The 12,314-nt window shown below is 45.2% G+C and overlaps 1 protein-coding gene across 1 annotated transcript; it reads right to left on the bottom strand.

Moving 5' to 3' along the window:
* Nucleotides 1–390: 390 nt before the first annotated feature.
* Nucleotides 391–11,205, bottom strand: LOC114574038 (zinc finger protein 431). The gene is made up of 7 exons (XM_028606324.1): nucleotides 10,885–11,205; nucleotides 7,355–7,480; nucleotides 5,993–6,320; nucleotides 5,503–5,594; nucleotides 5,072–5,304; nucleotides 2,293–2,402; nucleotides 391–1,983 (listed from the first exon to the last, which is right to left on the bottom strand). The coding sequence occupies exons 1-7, from the start codon at nucleotides 11,117–11,119 to the stop codon at nucleotides 636–638; spliced, it is 2,472 nt and encodes an 823-aa protein (XP_028462125.1). The 5' UTR covers nucleotides 11,120–11,205; the 3' UTR covers nucleotides 391–635.
* Nucleotides 11,206–12,314: the final 1,109 nt, after the last annotated feature.

The raw sequence follows: 12,314 nt of genomic DNA, 5'->3' as shown, positions 1-12,314 counted from the left end.
CACGCTAAAAGTCCTGATTATTTACATGGAGTCTGGTGGAGATATGCTGGCTCTAAACACACTAAAAGTCCTGATTATTTACATGGAGTCTGGTGGAGATATGCTGGCTCTATACACGCTAAAAGTCCTGATTATTTACATGGAGTCTGGTGGAGATATGCTGGCTCTATACACGCTAAAAGTCCTGATTATTTACATGGAGTCTGGTGGAGATATGCTCGCTCTATACACGCTAAAAGTCCTGATTATTTACATGGAGTCTGGTGGAGATATGCTGGCTCTATACACGCTAAAAGTCCTGATTATTTACATGGAGTCTGGTGGAGTTTGGTGATGGTGATTTCTTGGCTGTTTCATGTTAAACTAAAAGCTCTTTTTCAGTAGGGATCCTTTCCATAATGTTGTCAGACACTTAGAATAATAATGTGAGTCTGTCAGCGGCAAAAACACAACTTTTAGGGGACGGAAACTGACGAAAGGGAACATTTGTCCGGCAGGGTTCTCACTCAGTACTGGACTTGGAATTTCAAAGATTCTTGTTCAGTCACTGAGACACAAAAAACCCGTGAAAATACAGTCCAGGTTGAAAAGCTGTAATTCCTCTTTAATACAAAACAAAATGTAATCAAACGGCTTCAGGACTCGAGCGCGTCCGCGGCTCTCTCCTCTTCGCCCTGGTGGCTCTTCATCATGTGCGTTTTCAGACAGTGGCTCTGCGTGAAGGCCCGGTCGCAGAGCGTGCACTTGTACGGTCTCTCCCCGTTGTGCGTCCTCATGTGGACGTTCAGGTACTCTTTGCGAGCGCACGCTTTGCCGCAAAAGGCGCAGACAAACGGCTTGGCGCCAGAGTGCGTTTTCTCGTGACCCCTGAGCGTGGACATGGACTTGAAGGTCCGCCCGCACTCGGAGCACTTGTACGGTCTCTCCCCCGTGTGGATCCGCATGTGTCTCGTCAGGGCGCCGAGAGACGACAACCCTTTACCGCACTCGCCGCACACCGTCTTCTCCTCGCCGTGCGTCTTCATGTGGACCCGCAACTCGGCTCCCGTGTGGAACGCTTTGCAGCAAACGTCGCAGAGGTGGCTCCGGGCTCGCTCCGTGTGGATCTTCGCGTGGTCTCTCATTTTCCCGGGAGTCAAAAAGCGCTTCCCGCAATCCGGGCAACCGTAGCGCCGATCGCCGGCGTGCGCCATCTTGTGCAGCGAGAGCGCTCGGAAGTGGCTGACCGATCGGCCGCACACGTCGCAGCGGAACGGCTTCTCCCCCGTGTGCTTGGCGGCGTGGACCCTCAGAAGGGACTTGGAGCCGAACGACTGGCCGCAGACGTCGCACTTGTGCGGTTTCTCCTCCATGTGCTGGAAGCGGTGCGCGCTCAGGCTGGATTTGAGCGTGTACGCCTTGCCGCAGATGTCGCACTCGTGCGGCCGCTCGCCCGCGTGCAGCGCGGCGTGCCGGCGGAGAGTGACGGCGGAGAGGAAGGCCTTCCCGCAGACGTTGCAGCCGTGCGTCTCCTGGTGACCGTGCAGGTGACTCCTCAGCTCCTCCGCGGACTCCCAACGGCGCCCGCACACGCCGCAGAGCCCCCCCGGCTCGTCCGCGTGACTCACGGCGTGTTTGATCAGCATGCTGGTCGACCCGCGCAGGGCGTGGCACACTTTGCACGACACGGGAGCGCCGCCGCGGCTCGGTTCCCTCTTCTTCCTTTTGACTCCGGGCGCCTTCCGCCTCGCTCTCCTCTCGGCAGCTTGGCTCTCCTTTGGCGGCTCCTCCTCCTCATGGTCACGCTCGCCTGGTTTCCACTCGCCATCATCATCATCATCGTCATCGTCTCGTTCAGAAGAAGAAAGGGCAGCGGCGTCGTCTTCTTCTGATGTCCCGGCTCGCCGTTGTTCCTCAGTTTCCGTCTGTTTTTGCCGCCTAGACCTGCGGGACGGACCGGCCGCCTCGTCGCTCTCCTCTCTCCCTACAGGACTGGTGTCGGAACTGAAGGCAGAAAAAAAGGCAGATCTGTTAGAGTCCCACATACACAGAAACAGACACAGACAGACAGACAGACACACACACACACACACGCACACACAAACACACAGAGAGAAACAGACACACACACAGATACACAGAGACACAGACGGACACACAAACACAGACAGACACAAACACAATATACACAGAGAAACAGCAGGTGGTGAAGATAAACACTGAGCTCCACAGCTTCAGTATTTAGTAGAAGAAGCGAGGACAAAAAACCGTCCAGATGTTATTGGAGGCTGTGAGACGCTGCCGCTGGTTTACCTGCCGTAACCTTCCCTGTTTACATCACTTCCTGTGTCCCCGGCGGCTTCCTGTTCTCTCTGCTGAGGGACAGGAAGTTGCTCCGTGCTTGTCAGGGATGTCTTCGCTGCCTGGAAGAAACCGAACAGTTGGACTTTTATGCACTTTTTTAAAAAGCTTTAGTGCCTAACTTGTTTTATATTACTGAACGGCAAAGCCCGACGCAGGTGTCTCTGCTAGTTTAAGACTGACGCAGTTGTGTGTTTTGTGTTGAACACACAACACTGTCAATCTCCCACTCCGCAAATGCACCTGCGCCCATCTGTGGCCCATGGGAATGATTTACCTAGAAAGATAATCAAAATTAGAGAGTTTAAAGGTTTATTTAAAGTGCTCATATGATGCTTTTTGGCTTGTTCCCTTTCCTTTATTGTGTTATATATATTTTTTTTGTGCACGTTATAGGTTTACAAAGTGAAAAAGCCCAAAGTCCCCCCAAAGGGACTTACCATCTCCAACAGAAAACACTGTTCACCAACTGCTCCAAACAGCTCTATTGTAGTCCAGCCTTTACTTCAGAGACAAACGTTATAATGCTCGCCTAGCTGCTAGCGTGGCACGCCCTCATACTCTGCTTCTGACTGGCTAGTAGTCCTTACCTAGGTACTGTCAGGGCACGCCCTCATACTCTGCTTCTGACTGGCTAGTAGTCCTTACCTAGGTACTGTCAGGTCACACCCTCATACTCTGCTCCTGACTGGCTATTAGTCCTTACCTAGGTACTGTCAGGGCCCTCATACTCTGCTTCTGACTGGCTAGTAGTCCTTACCTAGGTACTGTCAGGACACGCCCTCATACTCTGCTTCTGACTGGCTAGTAGTCCTTACCTAGCAACTGTTAGGGCACGCCCTCATACTCTGCTTCTGACTGGCTAGTAGTCCTTACTTAGGTACTGTCAGGGCACGCCCTCATACTCTGCTTCTGACTGGCTAGTAGTCCTTACTTAGGTACTGTCAGGGCACGCCCTCATACTCTGCTTCTGACTGGCTAGTAGTCCTTACCTAGTTACTGAGCATGTGCGACTCCCAACAAAGATGTAACAGAAGTGAGATGTCTCACTCTGTAGCTAAAACAGAGAGCTCAACACACAGGGTGAAAAGAGGAGCTGCAGCAATGTGCAGTAAAACAAAAGAATTTTTTTTTAATTAAACCATGTAAACCAATTCTGGTACAACCTCTAAATACAATTATGTACCTGAAAAATGAGCATAATATGAGCACTTTAAGCTCTTTAAATGTGTTGATTTAAGGGAAGAAGATTCCCTGATTTAATAGTTTAGAATAAGAGATCAAAGACGAAGAGTTGACATGTTCCTTGTTTTTCTGTGTGGATTAGTTTTCTGCTGATATGAATAATGAAATTCACAGATAACAGAGTGTTTGTGTTGTCGTACTTTTGAAAGACGCTGGTTTGAACCCCCCGTGGGGGTGAAATCTGTTTGTTACGGCGCCGAATCGACGTCTGTGTTCGCTGCGATTTCTTTTAGGATTTGTGTTTCTCCTTTTGGTTTTCTTTGTGGTTTTTGTTGCACAAAAATGAGTCTTGAGTGGAAAGTCACACTTGTGTTTTCTGTGCACAGGGAGGTGTGTTCAGGTGCATTCTGGGCGTGCTGGTCTCACAGGGAGGTGTGTTCAGGTGCATTCTGGGCGTGCTGGACTTACAGGGAGGTGTGTTCAGGTGCATTCTGGGCGTGCTGGTCTTACAGGGAGGTGTGTTCAGGTGCATTCTGGGCATGCTGGTCTTACAGGGAGGTGTGTTCAGGTGCATTCTGGGCGTGCTGGTCTTACAGGGTGGTGTGTTCAGGTGCATTCTGGGCGTGATGGTCTTACAGGGAGGTGTGTTCAGGTGCATTCTGGGCGTGCTGGTCTCACAGGGAGGTGTGTTCAGGTGCATTCTGGGCGTGCTGGTCTCACAGGGAGGTGTGTTCAGGTGCATTCTGGGCGTGCTGGACTTACAGGGAGGTGTGTTCAGGTGCATTCTGGGCGTGCTGGTCTTACAGGGAGGTGTGTTCAGGTGCATTCTGGGCGTGCTGGTCTTACAGGGAGGTGTGTTCAGGTGCATTCTGGGCGTGCTGGTCTTACAGGGTGGTGTGTTCAGGTGCATTCTGGGCGTGCTGGTCTTACAGGGAGGTGTGTTCAGGTGCATTCTGGGCGTGCTGGTCTCACAGGGAGGTGTGTTCAGGTGCATTCTGGGCGTGCTGGTCTTACAGGGAGGTGTGTTCAGGTGCATTCTGGACGTGCTGGTCTTACAGGGAGGTGTGTTCAGGTGCATTCTGGGCTTGCTGGTCTTACAGGGAGGTGTGTTCAGGTGCATTCTGGGTGTGCTGATCTTACAGGGAGGTGTGTTCAGGTGCATTCTGGACGTGCTGGTCTTACAGGGAGGTGTGTTCAGGTGCATTCTGGGCGTGCTGGTCTTACAGGGAGGTGTGTTCAGGTGCATTGTGGGCGTGCTGGTCTCACAGGGAGTTGTGTTCAGGTGCATTCTGGGCGTGCTGGTCTTACAGGGAGGTGTGTTCAGGTGCATTCTGGGCGTGCTGGTCTCACAGGGAGGTGTGTTCAGGTGCATTCTGGGCGTGCTGTGTGTGAGAGAGTGTGTGTGTGAGTGTGTGCTTTTTAAAGAGTTTTGTTGCCTTTTCCAGTTTTTCTTCGACTTTATTGTGGCCTTTTTTCAAGTTTTTTTTCCCGCTTTAAATCAAAAATCCACGCAGACATTAGTTGGAGTTCGGCGTGCTGAATGTACCTTCACTCGGACGTACAGGGCCGACCTTCCTTTCCCCGTGGACCTGATGGACCTCCTGATCTCCTCTGGCGTCAGCGCCCGGGCCGCCAGCGGCGTCAGTTTCCTGGTGGCGTCGGTGGTGAAGGCGTCAAACGGGCCAATCAGCTGAGGGAAGGTGGACCTCAGCAGGTCCAGGAAGTCTGCTTCCTGCAGGCCTCGGGGGACCCGCAGATGCTTCATCGGAGACTTTAGCACTGAAGCGCATGCATGCACACACACACGCACGCACGCACAGACACACACACACACACTCACATAGTTCATTTATTTGGTTAAATTAATGGAAATAATTGGATTTATTTGGTATGTTCTCCCAAACCAAACATATTGACGTCATATTTGACGTACTGGTCTGTGTGAGTGGTCATGTGACCCTTCTGTTGGACTCGTACCTCCTTTCAGGAGCGTCTTGGTCTGAGAGTCCTTTAACAGACAGACTCGCAGGGTCAGAGCCTTCCTGAGTCTCCTCTTCTGAGTCCCACCTCTGCAACACAACGACAACAGCTTTACTTCAAAAGAGACCTGACATGTATACGTGATTTATGAATCTGTGTGTGTCTCTCTTTGTGAGTGTGTGTTTGTATGTGTGTGTGTGTGTGTGTGCGTCAAAATGTCAGAAAAGACGTGGAAAGAAGTGACAAAAGTGCAGAAAAAGCAAAAAAAAAAATTGAAAAGCCTTGAAAAGATTAACTACATTTTAACAGTTTGTTGGGGGGCTTAAACTCGCGGATTAATAAACACCACGTAACGTCTCCGAACACAGAACTTTAATGTGTTTGTTGTTGTTGTTGTTTTTGTTGTTGTTGTTTTGTGCGTAGCTGCGAACATCCTGTAACCGAGAGAACTGAGTTGTTTTCCGAGGGGAAAACCCTGACATCATACCTGAGCCTTGTGTCTGGTAAGTGTTTCCCCGGTTCCGTCAGAGCCTTGTGGTCCAGACCGGGGCTCTGTGCCGCCTTCTGATCCAGACCGGGGCTCTGTGCCGCCTTCTGATCCAGACCGGGGCTCTGTGCCGCCTCCTGATCCAGACCGGGGCTCTGTGCCGCCTCCTGGTCCAGACCGGGGCTCTGTGCCGCCTCCTGGTCGAGACCGGTGCTCTGTGCCACATCCTGATCCAGACCGGGGCTCTGTGCCACCTCCTCGGCACACTCTTCACCCTCCTCTTCCTCGGTGGGGTGGCAGGCGTCCGGGCTCCCCTCCTCCTCCACATCTGAACAGAGACATAAACAAAGCGATTCATAACATTTGTGTTTGACGCTAAAAAAAATCTAAATTTCATAAATGTCTTCACTTTCTGCATTCTGATGAATTTTTCTGCAACAATTTATGATGCAAATGTCTTTATTTATGGAAAGGAAATAATAATAATAGGTTTTTGGGGTGTGTTGACCCGGCCAGTTTTGATTATTGGGGGGGTTGTAACCCCCCTCTACTCCGCTTTAGACTTTGAAAATACATGCAATAACGTTAAGGGCCCTATTTTAACGTTCTAAGCACACTGTGTGAAGCGCCTGGCGCAGGTGTGTTTAGGGCCTGTCCAAATCCACTTTTTTAGTTTTGACGGCAGTAAAAAGGGTCTGTGTGCCGGGCGCCTTGTCCTAAAGGGTTGTTCTTAGTGTCTTCATTAATCAGAGGTGTGTTTTGGGCGTAACATGCAATCAACCAATCAGAGATCATCTCCCATTCCCTTTAAAAGCCAGGCGCTTTTGGACCTCGGAGCATTATTGTGATGGAGGATTTGCACCGTGATATTTTTATTGGTAATCTTCTGCATGTGTGTGTGCTGCTGTGCGTCCCTGTGTGTGTAACAAGCATAGTGTGCGTCCCTGTGTGTGTAACAAGCATAGTGTGCGTCCCTGTGTGTGTAACAAGCAGAGTGTGCGCGCGCTGTGAACGAGCCTAGGAGCATTTTACTAATGCTCTGCTAGTTAAAATAACAATGTTTTATTTTCTTTCCATCCATCCATCCATCCATCCGTCCATCCATCTATCTTCATCCGCTTATCCGGTGTCGGGTCGCAGGGGGACAACTAACAAAAAAACGGTCTTTCGCGATGTGTATTATTGTTCAAAATCGATATATTGTGCAGCCCTAATCTATTATGTTTTCTTTGAAAACTAATTAAATGTATTTCTCCAAAAAGAAAAAGGGGAAATAAACAAATAGAGTCGACATTATAACACCAAAAACAAAAGGTAAGAAAGAGTTTGAAAAGATTGGAGAGAGAAAAAGAAGTGAGTTACCCTGTAGGGGACTGATGGTGTCAGCTGTCATTGTATGAACGGATGTCTGCTGCTCTTCCTCTTCCTCCTTGGGCCTTGGTTGCCATTGTCTAGATGACTCCTCCTCTTCTTCACACGCAGGTTCATCTGGATCACAGAGAAAAAGTTAGAACATGTGAACCCACCGTTAGGCCAGGATCACACCGCACAAGGCCTTTATCACCAGCTATTCTCATTTAGGCGCCTATGTCATCAGATCTGCCGCACCAGCGCTAATCAAAATTATTTTTTTATTTTATTTTATAGCATTTGAAAAAATATGTTTAAAAGCTTTTAAAACTGTATCCTGACTAAACTTTGATATAAACTAGTCTGTGATCCACTCAACATGTTCTGATCTTAACTATTAATAATTCATAAGTTCTGCTTTTTTTCACAAAAGTGCACACTTTAATCGACATGAATTATTACATTAGACACACTTTCATGATGTTAGTTACAATCTGGAATGTGAAAAGTTACACTAAACGTAGTTAATACGCTCAGGTTTTACGTTTGGTTTCAGATGGTGGAACTCCATTTAGAAAACGACTAATTTAACGTTTCTTTGCCCGCTGACAAAAAAGGGCAGACTTCGAATGACACACAGCGTTACATAACACACATTTTCATGATGTTATTTATAATTCGGCATTAAAAAGTTACTCCAAACCTAGTAAATATGGTCAGGTTTTACGTTTGGTTTTCGGTTGTCGAACTAAACGAATGTTTAAAAGGTTTTAAAACTGTATCCTGACTAAACTTTGACGTGAACGAGCGCTGCAGCGATCACTCCTCTATTTCTTCAGCGATACGAGAGCGTTATGTGTCGAGCCAGGCAGGTAATCACGTACAGTACGGCCACAGTGCAGCCGGATACTGTACAAAATAAACAGAATTTCAAAATAAAACACCCAAGTTTATGTTGATTTTGGCTGTCTTGAGCGAGAAACACGCACGCGCTAATAGGTTTGACTGTATTCTTGCATGTCTCATATCTCTTCTCACATACAGTTTAAGCCTCAAAGCGCTAAAAAAGTCTGAATAATAATTCCTTAGCCAACATTTTTTTAATAGGCGCCCAAAAAAACGTTAAAAAAGGGCGGTAAAACGTCGGAAAAAAGTGGGAAAAACATTGAAAGAAGCATCCAAAATAACCTTTCTGATTTGTAAAAGTGCAATGTTTCAGCCTGAGATGTATTGGAGTATGAGTATAAAGTAGCAGAGCATGACGTGAAAATAGTCAAGTAAAGTACCTCCTAAAGGGTATTTAAGTACAGAAACGTTATGGTGCGTTCTTTTTGTCCACCGAAGTCGATCTACGAGTCATTTTCCGGACTTACGAACCGGAAGTTGCAAAAAGAACGCCACCGAGGTCGTATATATACGACTCGTCAAGTCGTCTGAACTCAGAGGACCCCGAGTTCACTTTCAAAGATGGCTACGTCGTAGGGCTGGGAAAAAAATCGATTTGATTTAAAAATTGAGTTGGTAGGTCAAATCGATTAATATTTTCAAAAAATCGATTTTTTTAGATTTTTGTTAATCCAAATACAGTATCAATAATTTGGATGTTTAACAATCTTTGTTGCACAGTGACTTTTCACTTAGAGAAAGGGTTTGCCTTTGCAATTTTGTTTATGTTGATGCACTTTAATGAAATACAATAAATTATTATGTTACAATAAATTAACAAAAAAATTTTAAAATATATTTACAGTTTGCAGTTATTTTGTTTTAAATGGAAGAGGGGGGAAAATCGAATCGTAAATCGAGTTTTTTATTAAAAAAATCGCAGATTTTTTCGCGATTTGTTTCCCTAAACAAATAGCAGATTTTTTTAGGGAAACAAATCGCCCAGCTCTACTACGTCGTGCATCACACGTAGTAAACATTGTGGTTCTCTACCATTTTAAGCACTTTTGTCGTTGTTGTAACCAAATGAAGAAGTGGTACACATAGTGCTGTATACTGCTACCTATAGACATGTCTCTACAGTCTTATTAGGAGTTAAACATAGTGCTGTATACTGCTACCTATAGACATGTCTCTACAGTCTTATTAGGAGTTAAACATAGCGCTGTATACTGCTACCTATAGACATGTCTCTACAGTCTTATTAGGAGTTAAACATAGTGCTGTATACTGCTACCTATAGACATGTCTCTATAGTCTTATTAGGAGTTAAACATAGTGCTGTATACTGCTACCTATAGACATGTCTCTACAGTCTTATTAGGAGTTAAACATAGTGCTGTATACTGCTACCTATAGACATGTCTCTACAGTCTTATTAGGAGTTAAACATAGTGCTGTATACTGCTACCTATAGACATGTCTCTACAGTCTTATTAGGAGTTAAATACCGCCTGATTAGTTATTTTGTAGCTTGTGCAGCTGAAATTGGCTAGAGACGCTCGGTTGCTATATGACAACAACGGCTTTAAGCCGAGTCTGGAGCAGAAAGCAGAGCAGTAGCCTAACGTTAACGTTAATCAAAACGTAATTTTCATGTATCAAACTGTGAAATATATTTGTGTAATATGTCAATAACTGGGTGAACAGAATCCTATGTTACTAAAACAAATCCATCTTTTCTCCGACTCATAGTATCGTGTGACAAAAAGAACGCAACAACCCCGCGGTCATTCGTTTTCCGACACGGATGTGACGTCAAACTCGAGCTACTAGTCGCGATGACAAGACAAAAAGAACGAACCATTACTTGAGTAAAGGTACTTTCTCAGGCTCAGCATCACTGTTCCAATCAGTGGGAAATGTACTGCTCATTAAAGTTTAAATGGTGCTGAAACTCAAACTTTAGATGCTTCCGATTGGTATTCAATTTTTCAAAATTCAATATTTCTTTTGTAAATTTATAAATTCTATTGTATTGTTATCAGGGCTGTCCTCGACTAAAGAAATTCTTAGTCGACTAACACTTGCAAAAGCACCACTTTAAATCTTGGGTTTACCATAAATGTGCTCAGAAGTTTCTTGGAAATAAGTAATTAAGCCTGAATAAGCATAAAAAATGACTAATCGACTAAAGAAATCTTAGTCGACTAAGACCAAAACGACCGATTAGCCTAGTCGACTAATCGACTAAGAGGTGGCAGCCCTAATTGTTATACTGTATATTTAACAGTAGTTTTTTATATTCCTTTCTGTTTTTATTTCTTTATATGTTAAGTGAGGGATGTACTTTGAGAGAAAAGATTAACCGGAGTCAAATTGCTTGTTTGTTTATGCAAACCTGGCCGATAAAGCTGATTCTGATTCTGATTAAATCAGCAGATTTGTGAATGGAGTTTGGTGCACTGTACTCGGTTTCGGTTCACAGTGTTATTTACTGCTGAGTAAAGTTTAAATGGTGATAAAACTCAAACTTTACATACTTCCGATATTAAAACAGCAGATTTTTGAATGGAGTTTGGTGCACTGTACTCGGTTCATAGTGTATTGTTGTTGTTGTTGTTATTATTATTATTATTATTATTATTATTAGCCACCTGTCCTGCATAGAGTGACCCGAGGCTGCAGGAGAAGCTCCAGCAGCCTCCTCTGCCGCTCGTTCTCCTCCCTCAGGCCGGAGGTCTCCTCCTCGTATCCGGCCAGAGTTCTCTCGACCACCGCTAAGATCTCCTGCGCGGCGGCGGTCAGTTTATCGGCGACGATCGCTCTCAGAATCTCCGCTTTAGACAGATTGTAGTCCACGGAGGAAACCAGCATAACATTCACCGCCATCTTCTCTAGTCTCAAGTTGTGGACCGACAACTAATGCTGTCCGACGGGAAACAGCATTCCTACATAAAAGGTTCCGCTTCTTTCAGTGGCAGTGGCACCATGGGTGTATTAGGAGAACAACAGCGCCACCTTGTGGACGAGCTGTCCCTTCAAAAAAAGAATACAGCTTACTGAGTAAAGACAAAAAATTTGAAAACTACAATAAATCAAACTAAACTGCTATTAATGTATTTCAAGTGCAAATGAATGAATTATTAAATGAAATTACAGAAAAATAACCTAAAATGAAATGTATTAAGTGTTCTTTTATTGTCCATATTAGTCATGTAGATTTGTTATTTAATCATCCTGTTTATGATGTATGTGTATGTTGTATGTGTGTGATGTCTTTAAGCTACTGGGACCGTGGATTTCCCCTTGGGGATCAATAAAGTATCTATCTATCTATCTATCTATCTATCTATCTATCTATCTATCTATCTATCTATCTAAATAACAAAATATGAAAACAAATAAAATAAAGACAGATGCCGTCTCTTTATTTGTGTTATTGTTTATCTTTATTGTTTTGCTTTGCTTCTGTTTGACCCTGTTTTTAATCTGCTGTACTTTGAGATTGATTTGTCAATGATAAGTGCTCTACACATACAATGCATTATTATTATTATTATTATTATTATTATTATTATTATTATTATTATTATAAAATGTCTGTGGGGGATAGTCTAAAACACTGACGCTGCGAGATCTTGCAGCGGCCAGAATCCAGAGCGAGCAGCCACAGAGGAGAGCTGCTGGATTTCAGAGACAAAGAGAAGAATGGAGGACCAGACCTCCGACCAGAACCCGGAGCAGCGGAGCAACAAGGTCCCCAGAAGACAAGCAGCAGGCTCGGACTCTGATACCACCGATGTTCAGGTCAGTGTTCAGGACACAACAACAACGATACTAAACACACGCGGAAGAGGCTCGAGGCTCCGTGTATCGTTCGTTCATTCTGTTGTTAGAGATCAGACGTGGAGAAAGGAAAGGCGTGTTTAGATGTCTCCGCGTCTCCTGCTTCCATCTTGTAGACACTCAAACTAACTAAATGAACTGTGGAGAGTCTCATTAACTGCAGACTTGAGATCGTAAACACTTCAATACAAAAACGACCCGATGAAAACAGTTGAGAAACGTTAACAAAGTGTTTTTT

This window comes from Perca flavescens, chromosome 19 (genome assembly GCF_004354835.1).
Source record: "Perca flavescens isolate YP-PL-M2 chromosome 19, PFLA_1.0, whole genome shotgun sequence".
Taxonomy (NCBI): domain Eukaryota; kingdom Metazoa; phylum Chordata; class Actinopteri; order Perciformes; family Percidae; genus Perca; species Perca flavescens.
Note: the sequence above shows the minus strand (reverse complement) of the source record. Positions and strands in the feature narration are given on the sequence as shown.

Excerpts from the sequence above, each read along its gene's own strand:
- LOC114574038 (XM_028606324.1), bottom strand. The coding sequence starts at position 11,119 with ATGGCGGTGAATGTTATGCTGGTTTCCTCCGTGGACTACAATCTGTCT. Across the intron at positions 6,321-7,354 it reads CACCATCAGTCCCCTACAGG|ATGTGGAGGAGGAGGGGAGC; the intron begins GTAACTCACTTC and ends GTCTCTGTTCAG. Across the intron at positions 5,595-5,992 it reads TTACCAGACACAAGGCTCAG|AGGTGGGACTCAGAAGAGGA; the intron begins GTATGATGTCAG and ends GTTGTGTTGCAG.